General features: G+C 39.7%; 1 long non-coding RNA gene and 3 gene segments (V, D, J or C); 3 read left to right on the forward strand and 1 right to left on the reverse strand.

Moving 5' to 3' along the window:
* LOC127142406 (uncharacterized) overlaps positions 1-15,767 on the reverse strand; it is a 70,834-nt gene that overhangs the window by 39,245 nt on the left and 15,822 nt on the right. The window contains exon 2 of the long non-coding RNA XR_007813132.1: positions 11,188-11,371. This is a non-coding gene — a long non-coding RNA (uncharacterized LOC127142406). The remainder of the gene's footprint in view (positions 1-11,187; positions 11,372-15,767) is intronic.
* Positions 1-15,767, forward strand: part of LOC108884888 (T cell receptor alpha variable 3-like) — a 37,318-nt gene that overhangs the window by 8,197 nt on the left and 13,354 nt on the right.
* LOC127142398 (T cell receptor alpha variable 3-like) lies at positions 12,406-13,346 on the forward strand. The segment is given in 2 exon segments: positions 12,406-12,818; positions 12,921-13,346. Coding segments are annotated over 2 exon segments (444 nt in total).
* On the forward strand, positions 14,416-15,119 carry LOC127142400 (T cell receptor alpha variable 3-like). The segment is given in 2 exon segments: positions 14,416-14,590; positions 14,696-15,119. Coding segments are annotated over 2 exon segments (393 nt in total).

The following is a 15,767-nucleotide window of genomic DNA, read 5'->3' on the forward strand; positions in this document are numbered from 1 at the left end:
AACATACAGTGATATGAGAGGAGGAACAGGTTGAGGGAGGAGCAACACTATCAAAGATCAGAACACAAAACAACTCCCACTGTCATGCATTCAATATCTAAACCATACATAACACACATACTGTCTGTAAGATGCTGTCACTGCATTACTGTGGAATGTTTCCTTTGTTTCTCATCATAATAAAAGGTAGGTTAAAGCAGGAATAATAAATGCCTTTAGAGGATCTGTTTGCTAGAAACCACTGGAACAGGCAATCAGAGTTTAACATGGTCTTTAACAACATTTATCTGTTTCTTTAGGTGTCAGCTGTCAACAACTGACTCCAGACAACGATGAAGAGTTCAGTTTAGAAGGCAGCTCTGTTACTCTGTCCTACAAATACTCCAAACAAGCTGCAGCTGATGATTATTTCTTCTGGTATCGACAATATCCAGGAAAACAACCAGAGTTCCTCATCTCTCATCTGGAGTCAGGAATATTACTATCACATCCAGTGTCTAGACTGTCTGTTGAAGTGAGTGAGGAGAAAACCCGAATGGATCTGCAGATCTCCTCTGCTGCAGTGACAGACTCTGCTGTGTACTACTGTGCTGTGAGACCCACAGTGACAGGAAACACCACAACTCTGTACAAAAACCTTTGGAGCAAAGACAACACAATACTCCACAACATCCACTAGAGGGAGTCACACACTGTTAAACTTCAATGGTTTCTTATGATCCAGTCTAGATTCTTTTCCCTCATCAGACACAGTTGTGATAAAGAGCTTTATAAATGAAATTCATTTGATATATGAGTCTCCTCCTACTGACTGCAGAGGTGGCTGCTTGGCAGAGAACTGTTTGATTCCAGCTGTGAACATCAGACCAAACACAACTCACAAAACCACTCACAACTTCTTCATCCTGAACTTCCAGTTTCAACAGTTCTCCTCTGTAAACATGGAAAATCTCACTGTGATTTTCTTCTTTTCAACTCTCGTAGGTACGTATGTTTTACACAAGAAAACCTGAGACACAAAGAATTTTTTCATATTCAGCTTGGATCTTTTTAAGCTTAAGATCAGGACTGAATATGTCAAGGGCACAAATCTAGATCATAAAGATGACATTACTTCATTTCTAATACCTAAAGATTCAGCTGTTGACAGGATCCTTTGTTTCCAAAGAAAATGTTTGCATGATGTTTTTCAAATGATGGATGTGTCTCTTCAGAACACAGATCTGAATACAACATGTTGTTTCCTTCACTAGGTAACAGCTTGGAGGATGATATTACTGCCAGCAGAGCTGAAGTGTTTTCATCAGAGGGCCGTACTGTTACTCTGTCCTGTAAATATTCAGTTAAAGCCCAAAATCTCCAGTGGTATCGACAGGATCCAGGATCAGCTCCTCAGTATCTTCTCCTGATCACTAACACAAAACAGCCTGATGTGTTGAAAGCAACACCTCCAAACCCTCGACTGACTGCTGAACTGAATGAGGAGAGAAATCAAGTTGATCTCCAGATCTCCTCTGCTGCAGTGACAGACTCTGCTGTGTACTACTGTGCTCTGCAGCCCACAGTGACTGGAAACACCACAACTCTGTACAAAAACCTTTGGAGCAAAGACAACACAATACTCCACAACATCCACTAGAGGGAGTCACACACTGTTAAACTTCAGTGGTCTATGATCCAGTCCACAGTCACTTTACTTTCAGACAGGATTGTCATGAAAAGCTTTAGAGACCAGTCACAGCACACAACAGGGTAACCATGGCAATAACAAGTTAAATCTTGAATTGAAACAGCACTTGTCAAAATTGTGAAGGACTGATGTATAAACACAGATTCTAATAAATGATCTGTTCTTGTTCTTGCTCCTGGATCTCAGAGTCTTTGATACTGCTGACCATGATATTTTATTAGAAAGATTAGAAAAATGGGTTGACTTATCTGGCCTGGTTCTAACATGATTCAGAACCTACCTACAGGACAGGCAGTTCTTGGAGTATATTGGAGACTTTGCCTCAGATAGAGTGGGTATTATGTGTTAGGTTTGATTCTTGGACCACAGCTATTTAATCTCTATATGCTCCCACCCACACATCCTACAGAAAAACTAATTAAATTACCATAATTATACAGATGATTCAGACAGTAAATATCTCTGTCTCCTGATGACCTCGATCTCATACATCCCCTGACTCAGTGTAGTGATGATATTAATCAGTGGATGTCAGAACTTTTTACAACTGAACAAAGATTTAACAAAAATACTCAGATCAGCTTTCTACCATCTGAAAAGACTGTGGCTAAGTTCTTTCCAAGAAGCACACATCTTCTGGATGCACAAATAATTTCAACGACTTCAACACTGGTGGTTCAAAACCAGCGAGAGGTGATTACCTGGCCCCGCCCACTGAAGTCCAACTCAACCAATGAGATTATTTCTGTCTCCAGAGCAGAAATGTTTGAGGAAGTAAAAACACAATCAGCTTGATGTTGAGGAGAAGGGCTGTGCAGCAGAGAGGCTCTTTAGTTTTATCATTCTACTGCAGTGGAAGAACATTGTTCATCTGCTGTCTGTTTGGCTTCAACAACTCCAAAGACATGTTGCTTTACCTCTTTTTGTTTTTATCTCACTTCATAGGTGAGTTTTACAACTAATCAGTGTCTCAGTTAACCTGCTGCATTAACAGTGCATTTGTTCTACATTTCATAACCAGAGTGGAAATTTAGAATTTCCATTAATTTTTTAAATATCTCAGAATGGTCACATATGAAAGAAAAAGTCAAGAACCTCTGTTGAGTCTCTTGATGTCAGAATCTCTTGCAGACTAACTGACATGAATAACACTCATTTTGCAGACATGGGTTCCATGAACGGCTTAAAGCCAGAAAGATCTGAAGAAGTTGTTGCAGAGGGAACAAACATCAACCTGACCTGTAAATATGATGGTGCTATAAGAAATATCCAGTGGTACAGACAATACCAGAGATCCAGACCAGAGTTCGTGCTCTCCATCACAGAGGGAGGATCGATTCATCCAATTCTTTCTGATTTCTCAGCTCACATTAACAAAGGAGAGAAACGTGTAGATCTGGAGATCATCTCAGCTAAAGTGACAGACTCTGCTGTGTACTACTGTGCTCTGACGCCCACAGTGACAGGAAACACCACAACTCTGTACAAAAACCTTTGGAGCAAAGACAACACAATACTCCACAACATCCACTAGAGTGAGTCACACACTGTTAAACTTCAATGCTTTCTTATGATTCAGTCTAGATTCTTTTCCCTCATCAGACACAGTTGTGATAAAGAGCTTTAGAAATGAAATTCATTTGATATATGAGTACTACTGACTGCAGAGGTGGCTGCTTGGCAGAGAACTGTTTGATTCCAGCTGTGAACATCAGACCACACACAACTCACAAAACCACTCACAACTTCTTCATCCTGAACATCCAGTTTCAACAGTTCTCCTCTGTAAACATGGAAAAACTCACTGTGATTTTCTTCTTTTCAACTCTCGTAGGTACGTATGTTTTACACAAAACCTGAAACTATTCATTTTCATACTTGAAAACACACAATAATCTGTCTTTGTCATGACGTCCTGTACAATCTAGTTGTGATCTCAGCTACAGTTGAGCTGTTTCTGTCCACAGAGTAACACTGTACACTGACATTTTCCACTGTCTTCTCCTCTCAGCCTCATGGACAATGTTAGTCTAATGGCTTAATTTTCTCTACTTTTTCCAGGACTAACAGCTGGAGACTCAATCTCTCCTGAAAGAGGTGAAATCAGTGGAGGAGAAGGACAATCTGTCACACTTGGATGTAACTATGAGACAACTGAGGAGATTGTTTACCTTTACTGGTACAGACATCATTCTGACCTTCAGGCACCTCAGTTTATACTGTATAAAGGAGCAAGATCACGGAGTGATCGTAAATATATTCCTGATGATCGATATAAATCTGAAACAACAAGATCATCAACTGAACTGACCATAAAAAGACTAACCCTGGCAGACACAGGTCTCTACTACTGTGCTCTAGAAACACAGTGATACAAAGTGTAGAAGAGGCTGTACAAAAACCTGAACACAGATATCTGACTACTCTTCAAAGAGGAGGGAAGTGGGATTCAAACCACAGCTTCATATCAGATGGATTCTGCTAATTCCTGTTTTATCAGAGTCACTGTGGTTACAGCTGCTAATCAAACACTGTGGGAGGATTCACATGAGCAGCAAATCCACATCAATGACAAACCAACTGCATGATGCTTCAAACAGAACAATATTTTATGGAAAACAAGATGAATAAAATACAAAGATCACAGGACAATAAAAAGTTTTTTTCTTGAACTGTAATAGTACTTGTTGTTTGTAGACATGATGTGTCTCTTTGTCTCCACTGTTTCTTATTCCATCTCTTGTTTCATTGTCTCTGCACTTGAAGATGGCAGACAGTGAAACTCTGCTGACCACACTGAGTTCCATTATTGAACCATGACAGTAAGACACAGCTGTGGCACCAAACAGACAGAGGTAATAATCAGAGAGAACAGTTCATGTTCATCAACACACAGCTGCTGTGTGGAGTTTTACACAGAAAACAACAGAGACAGATGTTCACATCTTAAACCACCAGAGACAATGCTCTGAGAAACATTTGAAACTTCTGAATGTGTAGAGATTCATTCAGGTGAGTTTTCCACAGATTCCTCCTTCAGTCTGAGCTTCTCTGATGATGATGATGATGATGATGACTGCAGCATCACTGTCATTTCTAAAGCTTCCATCAGCCTGATTGGAGACAGAGCACAGCAAGAGGAGGAGCTACACAACTGAATATGAAAGGCTTCATTTTGGAACTGAAGAGCTGCTGTGTTCTCTCTATTCTTCATTCAGGACAAGTCAAATGATGCTACTGCTTTTAGTTTGGATGATGATAGTCTCCTTTCATACTGGTAAGTACTCAACAGACGTATCAAGGTGGAACAGGTGATAGGTCATGTGACTTTATTTTCATGGAGTTCACTTTTCATCAACTAAACTTTAACACAGAGGTACACAGTTTAAATATATCTTTGTTCTTTTCAGGATCCTCTGAGGATTTAGTGAAACAATCTAAAGATGTAATGATGGCTTTGGAAGGAGACACTGTGACTCTCTCCTGCAGCTATTCTCAGTCTGGCAGCTACCTCTACTGGTATCAACAGAAGTCCAGTTCATCTCCACAGCTTCTCATGATGGAACATTCAAAGGTTGAAGGTTTATCTTTTAACCATGACAAGAAAACAAAGGAGTTTCACCTGCAGATCTCCTCTGCTGCAGTGGCAGACTCTGCTGTGTACTACTGTGCTCTGCAGCCCACAGTGACAGGAATCACCACAACTCTGTACAAAAACCTTTGGAGCAAAGACAACACAATACTCCACAACATCCACTAGAGGGAGTCACACACTGTTAAACTTCAGTGGTTTCTTCTGATCCAGTCTAGATTCTTTTCCCTCATCAGACACAGTTGTGATAAAGAGCTTTAGAAATGAAATTCATTTGATATATGAGTCTCCTCCTACTGACACCTAGATGATGCTTCAAACACAACACACTTTGAAAACAAGAAGAAAATAAATACATAATTAACTTCAGATTGAACACAATGAGAAATCAAATGATGATAATCATTTTCATGTTCAGACATTAAAATCCACAGCAAACATCCAGTAGAGCAGTTCACCAGCTGAAGAGTAAAAGTGTCTGAACTTAAAGAAACAGCAGCTTTCACAAAAACTTCACAATCTTTGCTGTCGACCTGACACTGCTGTAGAAATCTACAAGATCCACATTTCACCTTTAAAGCAGAGTCAAATCTGTTATTGTCATTCCAAAAGGAAAAAACTCAAATAGGAAAATTCTGTCTGAATGTTCAGTCTTTTCAGTTCACTCAGTTTCTTAACTTTCCATTAATGCAACTTCACTAAACTGGTTTAAATCCTGTTTATTAGATTGACTTCAGTTTGTTCACGTTAACTACACATCCTCCATGTACACAAAAGTGAGACATGGAGTAACACAATGTTCTGTGCTTGGACCAATTCTCTTCCCCTTGTATATGCTTCCTTTACACAATGTTGTCAGGAAACACTCCATAAAAGTCAACTGTTATGCAGATGATACTCAGCTATATTTGTCAGTGAAGCCAGATGAAACCAATCAGTCAGCTAAATTTCAAACATTCCTTAAAGACATCAAGACATGGATGACCGGCACTTTTCCACCATTAAACTCAAACAAAATTGAGGACCTGTGGACTTGGATAGTCTCCATATTTCTCACGGTTACTCTGATGATTTCATTCACTCAAACATTGTTTGCTGCAGCTCCCTCCACCACTTTGAGGTACTTTGTATTGTTGATAGAATCATTTCAAATATAATGTTCCTGTATTTGTTTATTTAGCCGGGATGAGGTCTCTGAGAAGAACTGAACAATCATTTGTTATAAGTGGTCAGTTCTTAAAACAAGTCTCTTACACCAAAATACTTCAACATATTTCACAAGATTCATTATTGACTGGATGATAATGTTCAAAAATGTGTCAAAAGCAAAGCAAAGAATGCAAAGATGAGAATAACAGAGGTTTATGTTTTTGGGCTTAAAGCTGTAAAATCTATTGAGGTGTGGTTTTGGTGTTGATAACATACAGTGATATGAGAGGAGGAACAGGTTGAGGGAGGAGCAACACTGTCAAAGAGCAGAACACAAAACAACTCCCACTGTCAGATGCATTCAATATCTAAACCATACATAACACACATACTGTCTGAAAGATGCTGTCACTGCATTACTGTGGAATGTTTCCTTTGTTTCTCATCATAATAAAAGGTAGGTTAAAGCAGGAATAATAAATGCCTTTAGAGGATCTGTTTGCTAGAAACCACTGGAACAGGCAATCAGAGTTTAACATGGTCTTTAACAACATTTATCTGTTTCTTTAGGTGTCAGCTGTCAACAACTGACTCCAGACAAGGATGAAGAGTTCAGTTTAGAAGGCAGCTCTGTTACTCTGTCCTACACATACTCCAAACAAGCTACTAGTCAAGATTATTTCTTCTGGTATCGACAATATCCAGGAAAAAGACCAGAGTTCATCATCTCTCACTCTGCTTCAGGACAAGTAGGAACTACTTCAATCACTGGACTGAAGATTAAAGTCGATCAAAAGCAAATCAACATGACCACTTCCTCTGCTGCAGTGACAGACTCTGCTGTGTACTACTGTGCTGTGAGGCCCACAGTGACAGGAAACACCACAACTCTGTACAAAAACACAAGCTGACACACTGACAAGCTGCTGGAAGCCTTTTTTCCACACTCTTCAACTCAGCTTTTTACCTCCACTAGAGGGCCACATTATCAAGTAGGCGGTGCACTACTTGTGCACTGTGTTCAACCATTCTGTCAATAATAACTGCTGCTGTGAAGAGAACAATTCTCAGACTGAATGTTGAACATCAGCCAGTTTCTCCTCTGGATTTAAACCTTGTTGTAGACATGGAACATTGGCTGTGGATTATTCTTGCTGCTCTTTTCTTTGGTAAGATACAAAGCACAACATGTTTCCTCTTCAAACACTTGAACATATTACTGAGCTATACAGTAAGTGCTTTTCATCTTTATTCTACAGAAAATCAGAGCACATCATTTCTGCTGACATTTGTTACCTTGTAAAACACTTTCTATGGTTCAAACTGACAACGATCAGTGAAAATCACATCTACATGTGATTCATTCTACATGTCTGTGTGTCTGACTCTCTGGCTAGGTAACTCTTTAAACCTACTGATTGTTCTCCTTTAATCAATCATCTTTATTGATTCATCTCTTCCTCTGCATGTTCTGTTCTTCCCCAGAGTGTAAAGGCCAAGACACAGTGACCCAGCCAACAGGAGACGTCACTGCTGCTGAAGGAGACACAGTTACAATCAACTGTACATTTGATCTAAGCGCTTACTCCAATAATTATTTGTACTGGTACAAACAAGGAGTAAATGACTTTCCCAAATACATGCTTCAGCGTTTCACTATTGGAACAGAAAATAATGCTCCAGAGTTCCCGAAAGACAGATTTAATGCTGAAATAAAAGACAAATCAGTTCCTCTGAAGATCCAGAAGCTTCAGCTGTCTGACTCTGCTGTGTACTACTGTGCTCTGCAGCCCACAGTGACAGGAAACACCACAACTCTGTACAAAAACCTTTGGAGCAAAGACAACACAATACTCCACAACATCCACTAGAGGGAGTCACACACTGTTAAACTTCAGTGGTTTCTTCTGATCCAGTCTAGATTCTTTTCCCTCATCAGACACAGTTGTGATAAAGAGCTTTAGAAATGAAATTCATTTGATATATGAGTCTCCTCCTACTGACTGCAGAGGTGGCTGCTTGGCAGAGAACTGTTTGATTGCAGCTGTGAACATCAGACCAAACACAACTCACAAAACCACTCACAACTTCTTCATCCTGAACGTCCAGTTTCAACAGTTCTCCTCTGTAAACATGGAAAAACTCACTGTGATTTTCTTCTTTTCAACTCTCGTAGGTACGTATGTTTTACACAAGAAAACCTGAAACTATTCATTTTCATACTTGAAAACACACAATAATCTGTCTTTGTCATGACGTCCTGTACAATCTAGTTGTGATCTCAGCTACAGTTGAGCTGTTTCTGTCCACAGAGTAACACTGTACACTGACATTTTCCACTGTCTTCTCCTCTCAGCCTCATGGACAATGTTAGTCTAATGGCTTCATTTTCTCTACTTTTTCCAGGACTAACAGCTGGAGACTCAATCTCTCCTGAAAGAGGTGAAGTCAGTGGAAGAGAAGGACAATCTGTCACACTCAGATGTAGATATGAGACATCAGCAAGTGGTGTTCGTCTTTACTGGTACAGACATCATTCTGATGTTCAGGCACCTCAATTCATACTCTGGAAAGAGGCAAGATCATGGAGTGATGAACATATTCCTGACAAACGATATAGAGCCAAAACAACAAGATCATCAACTGAACTGACCATAAACAGACTAACCCTGGCAGACACAGGTCTCTACTACTGTGCTCTAGAAACACAGTGATACAAAGTGTAGAAGAGGCTGTACAAAAACCTGAACACAGATATCTGACTACTCTTCAAAGAGGAGGGAAGTGGGATTCAAACCACAGCTTCATATCAGATGGATTCTGCTAATTCCTGTTTTATCAGAGTCACTGTGGTTACAGCTGCTAATCAAACACTGTGGGAGGATTCACATGAGCAGCAAATCCACATCAATGACAAACCAACTGGATGATGTTTCAAACACAACACACCATGAAAACAAAAAGAAAATAAATACATAAATAACTTCAGATTGGACACACTGAGAAATCAACTCTGGATTTATGATCATTTCTATGTTCAGACATTAAAATCCACAGCAAACATCCAGTAGAGTCACAGTTCACCAGCTGAAGAGTAAAAGTGTCTGAATTTAAACAAACAGCAGCTTTCACATAAACTCCACCATCTTTTCTGTCAGCTCAACAGCAAAGATCTAAACTGTAAGTTTGTCAAATATGACAAGTTTGATTCTGTCTAAATGTTCAGTTTTTTTCAGTTTAGTGAGTTCCTTGAATTGGCATCAAAAGAACTGCACTAAACTGGTTTAAGTCCTATTTATCAGATTGACTTCAGTTTGTTCAGGTTAATTACATATCCTTCATGTACACAAAAGTGAGACATGGAGTTCTACAAGGTTCTATTCTTGAACCAGCTTTATTTACCTCATATATGCTTCCTTTAGGCAATGTTATCAGGAAACACACCATAAACATCAACTGCTATGCAGATGATACTCAATTATACTAAAGTATAAAACTATATATAACTATATATGACTCACTATAATATTTGTATGAGCAACACAGACTCAGCATGTGACCTCCCCTCTACAAAATCCCTTTTTGAATTCACTGACACACTGACAACACTGGTAAAACTTGGTGTTAACAGTAAGAAAGAAAAGCCAGAAGAATAACAGAGGTTTATGTTTTTGGGCTTAAAGCTGTAAAATCTATTGAGGTGTGGTTTTGGTGTTGATAACATACAGTGATATGAGAGGAGGAACAGGATGAGGGAGGAGCAACACTGTCAAAGAGCAGAACACAAAACAACTCCCACTGTCAGATGCATTCAATATCTAAACCATACATAACACACATACTGTCTGTAAGATGCTCTCACTGCATTACTGTGGAATGTTTCCTTTGTTTCTCATCATACTAAAAGGTAGGTTAAAGCAGGAATAATAAATGCCTTTAGAGGATCTGTTTGCTAGAAACCACTGGAACAGGCAATCAGAGTTTAACATGGTCTTTAACAACATTTATCTGTTTCTTTAGGTGTCAGCTGTCAACAACTGACTCCAGACAAGGATGAAGAGTTCAGTTTAGAAGGCAGCTCTGTTACTCTGTCCTACAAATACTCAAAAGCTGCTGACTATAATGATTATTTCTTCTGGTATCGACAATATTCAGGAAAACCACCAGAGTTCCTCATCTCTCACACAGGAACAGGAAAGCAAACATTAGATCCAGTCTCTGGACTGTCTTTTAAAGTGAATGAGGATAAAACCCAAATGGATCTGCAGATCTCCTCTGCTGCAGTGACAGACTCTGCTGTGTACTACTGTGCTGTGAGACCCACAGTGACAGGAAACACCACAACTCTGTACAAAAACCTTTGGAGCAAAGACAACACAATACTCCACAACATCCACTAGAGGGAGTCACACACTGTTAAACTTTAATAATTTCTTATGATCCAGTCTAGATTCTTTGGGCTGATGATTAAACAGAGGAAGAATGAATCAGCAGGATGTTTGATGAATAGAATAAAACAATCTAAAGATAATAGAAATGATTACATTCCCTGAAGAAAATGTCTTGCAAATGCTGAATTGCATATCTGATGAAATGTTGAAAATGGCTGAAAAAAAGCAGAAGGAAATTGGAAAATGAAAACTTAAGTAAAATGCTGAAGCAGATCCTATCAGATTGGCTTTCTTCTAATTAACAAAAGTGTGCGACACCCCCCCTCCAGCTAATAAATATTAACACTGGAGTTGTTTTCACTTACCACTGATGTTACTTATTTATGAGGAAAGTGTTGATCCTTGCAGTCGTGCACTTGATGAATCCATCTACAATTACATCCAGGTTCCTGTTTCCTGACACATTCTTGCACCTTGAACGTCTCTTCTGTGTGTCCACACAGCTCCATCTTAACAAATGGGATCAGGAAGGTGTCTGGCAGCAATCACCTGAAGAAGACAAGCACAGCTGCTGTTATAAACTTCTACTGAAAGATGTTATGTCTCCAAACCCACAAAAATCAGTGAGCTGCACAGAGTAAGAAAAGAAGATTGAAATGCTGCATCAAATATGTGAGGGTGAGCTATTCATTGACTCTGTAGCAGTTACTGTAGGTGCAGAGCCACCAATTCCAAATGGACAGAGTTTTATAGAAGGGATGAAATCAAATGCAGATCATCACAGACCTGACCGACATCATCCACTGGATCAGCTGAGGAAGCTCCCAAACCAACCTTCCCTACAATGACTCTGACTGTTACAGCATCTGTACTAAACCAAAAGCATCAGTTTCAGCCAGGACTTGGTCTGACGTCATCCACTGCACAGGGACATTCAGCAAGAGATCAAATAAGAGACCACCAACGTTCACCACCAGCTGAACTCTTACTGCAGAACAGGTATGATCCACTGACTCTGAGTGAAACATGATAAGACTAACTATACTGAAACCAGGGAAGCTAATCACACCACACCCATTAAGGCTAAACAGAAGAAATAGCCCCAATACCACTGCTGAGCCGAGGGCCAGAGGAAACATTGCTAACTCCACGCCTTATAAACCAGACACTATTCTGACTGGGGTCTCTGTAACCAAGCATGTAAAAGTCAGGAGGCTAACACACCTGTTTCCAGTTATCCTCTCTACACGTCCCAGTAATATGATTATAATCCATGCTGGGTCTTTGACATTTTGTGAGGGAAAACTGGCTCTGAGATCCTGCTACTGGAGAAACTGAGGGGGAGTCAGTCACAGTCTCAGGCCCCACTCCAACTTTGGGGAAGGGAACTGACAATAACTTATGTCATGTCCTTGGGAGGCCTGTGTCTCTCCATCCTTACCTGAGACTCTGCTTCACATCACCTGAGGCTTTCAGAGGATGTCTCTGTCCCAGTTAGGGAACAAATGACCCCCCCACCCTCCAAACACCTGCCCCTCCCCCCTCGGTGTCAAACAAAACCATCACATTCAGTTCTACGCCGATGACACGCAGATCTATCTTTCAATTAAACTACCCATGATAGAATTATGTTGTCTCCATAAATGAGGTCATTGTTGTGTTTGCACATCTTGAAAAGGTGATCCACCCTTTAACTCAGTGTGGCTACCTTTTTGTGACTCTCATCATAAAGAATCATCAGTAAGAAAATGACAAGATAAAATTCTGCTACCAGTCTGTTAACCAGGAAGACGTGTAACAGAGAGAAGTGAAAATACAGATCTAAGAGGAGATGGAGAGATTCAGGGAGGAGCTGAGCTGTTACTGAACTATAGAAGAGAGAGGAACTTCCATATTCAGCAGAGTTCAATACACAAACCACAAACATTACCTTTATTCAACATGCTGTCATTAGACTATTATGGACTGTCTCTGCTGATTCTCACTACTCTGACAGGTATGTTAGATTATACAGCACAAAAGACTTGAATTCCAATAATGTCTGAATTGTTCATTCAGTCTTTTATATCATGAAATAACAGAGATATTTTTTCCTCAGGCATCAACAGTGAAGATCTGACTCCAGTCAACAATGAAGAGTTTAGTTCAGGCAGCTCTGTTACTCTGTCCTACAAATACGCCAAGTCAATAACTGCTAGTGATGATTTCTTCTGGTATCGACAATATCCAGGAAAACCACCAGAGTTCCTCCTGTACATCTCAGGACTTAACATGTCAAGAGCAGCAGATTCTCTAAAATCTGAAACAAGGTTCTTCACTCAGCTTTCTGGAGAAAACCATGGTGTCAATCTGCAGATCTCCTCTGCTGCAGTGACAGACTCTGCTGTGTACTACTGTGCTGTGAGGCCCACAGTGACAGGAAACACCACAACTCTGTACAAAAACCTTTGGAGCAAAGACAACACAATACTCTACAACATCCACTAGAGGGAGTCACACACTGTTAAAAGATGAAGTTTTCGGAGTCGTGTCTTTGGATTGATGAGAAAAACAAGAGAAAACTGAACAATAAATCAGAAAGACACACTTGAATCTCACTGAGCAAATAATTATGAAATAAGTGAGTAAAAAAATGAGTATCGTCTAGACCTGCTCTACATGAAAAGTATCCTGAGATAACTTTGTTTGTGATCTGGTGCTATATAAAGAAAATTGACTTGAACTGGGCCATCTAGTGGTCATCTTTCCTTCACCCAAACTTACCCTTGCAACTCTACTGAAAAATACCATCAAGTCCTTGACCTGCCCCTTGGACATTTTCCCCCTTGCTTTAGTCTCTGCCCTCCTTAAAAATCTCGGCTCCTATCAGCAATGGCGTCCCCAAGGGCTCAATTTTGGTCCCATCTTTTAATCATTAATGTCCTTCTCAAGTGATCAGATGTGCTGAATCACTGCACCAGTTAAAGTCACTCTTCAAATCATGCCTGTATGCAACTGCTTTTGATTCTGATTCTGGTTGTTTTATCCTTGATTTTCACTTCCTCTCTTTTGTCTGCTTGTTTTAGTCAGTTTGTTTTTACATACATTGTTGTAATCTTTCAGGTTTTATTTGACCTGTTAATTGACCCTCTGAGCCTTTTATTGGTTTGCTCTGTTTTATGGTAACTCAGTTTCAGATAGTGCTATGTAAATAAAGTTATTATTGTCATTATTACATATCCCATTAACAGATCGGACATCCTTCTATTTTCCCCTTAAATCCTATAAAACAGGTGAAATCAGATCTTGTTAAGTTGGTTGATGTTAAGAACAATGTTCATAATGTGGATAAAGGATAAAATATTGAACATTTTCCTTTAATTATCAGTAGAATAAAGTTGTACAGTGATGTCTCTATTTTTATAGTATCGAGGTATAAAACAGGTTCTTGTTAATGAATTCTGAAAAGGTGATCCACCTTTGAGTCATCTCAGCTACTTTTCTGTTATGAACAAATCACCAGAAACACGTGAAAAACTTTCCACCTCCTGCTGAATAAAAATGCCGCTACCAGACCGAGAACCAGGAGGAGGTGTAACAGAAAGAAGTGAAAATACAGAGGAGATGGAGAGATTCAGGGAGGAGCTGAGCTGTTACTGAACTATAGAAGAGAGAGGAACTTCCATATTCAGCAGAGTTCAATACACAAACCACAAACATTACCTTCATTCAACATGCTGTCATTAGACTATTATGGACTGTCTCTGCTGATTCTCACTACTCTGACAGGTATGTTAGATTATACAGCACAAAAGACTTCAATTCCAATAATGTCTGTAATGACTGTTCATTCAGTCTTTTTTATCATGAAATAACAGGTATTTTTTTCTTCAGGCATCAACTGTGAAGATCTGACTCCAGTCAACAATGAAGAGTTCAGCTCAGAAGGCAGCTCTGTTACTCTGTCCTACACATACCCCACACTGACAACTGGTGATTATTTCTTCTGGTATAGACAATATCCAGGAAAAAAACCAGAGTTCCTCATCTCTCACTCTGCTTCAGGACAAATACTGAACAGTCCATTCCCTGGACTGAAGATTAAAGTGGAGGAAAAGCAAATCAACATGACCATCTCCTCTGCTGCAGTGACAGACTCTGCTGTGTACTACTGTGCTGTGAGGCCCACAGTGACAGGAAACACCATCACTCTGTACAAAAACACAAGCTGACACACTGACAAGCTGCTGGAAGCCTTTTTTCCACACTCTTCAACACAGCTTTTTACCTCCACTAGAGGGCCACATTATCAAGTAGGCGGTGCACTACTTGTGCACTGTGTTCAACCATTCTGTCAATAATAACTGCTGCTGTGAAGAGAACAATTCTCAGAGTGAATGTTGAACATCAGCCAGTTTCTCCTCTGGATTTAAACCTTGTTGTAGACATGGAACATTGGCTGTGGATTATTCTTGCTGCTCTTTTCTTTGGTAAGATACAAAGCACAACATGTTTCCTCTTCAAACACTTGAACATATTACTGAGCTATACAGTAAGTGCTTTTCATCTTTATTCTATAGAAAATCAGAGCACATCATTTGTGCTGACATTTGTTACCTTGTAAAACACTTTCTATGGTTCAAACTGACAATGATCAGTGAAAATCACATCTATTCTACATGTCTGTGTGTCTGACTCTCTGGCTAGGTAACTCTTTAAACCTACTGATTATTCTCCTTTAATCAATCATCTTTATTGATTCATCTCTTCCTCTGCATGTTCTGTTCTTCCCCAGAGTGTAAAGGACAAGACACAGTGACCCAGCCAACAGGAGACGTCACTGCTGCTGAAGGAGACACAGTTACACTCAACTGTACATTTGAAACAACTGACACATTTCCCTATTTGTTCTGGTACAAACAAGAAGAAAATGATTTCCCAAAGTACATGCTGAAATGTACGTCAA

Source organism: Lates calcarifer, linkage group LG4 (genome assembly GCF_001640805.2).
Source record: "Lates calcarifer isolate ASB-BC8 linkage group LG4, TLL_Latcal_v3, whole genome shotgun sequence".
Classification (NCBI taxonomy): Eukaryota; Metazoa; Chordata; class Actinopteri; family Centropomidae; genus Lates; species Lates calcarifer.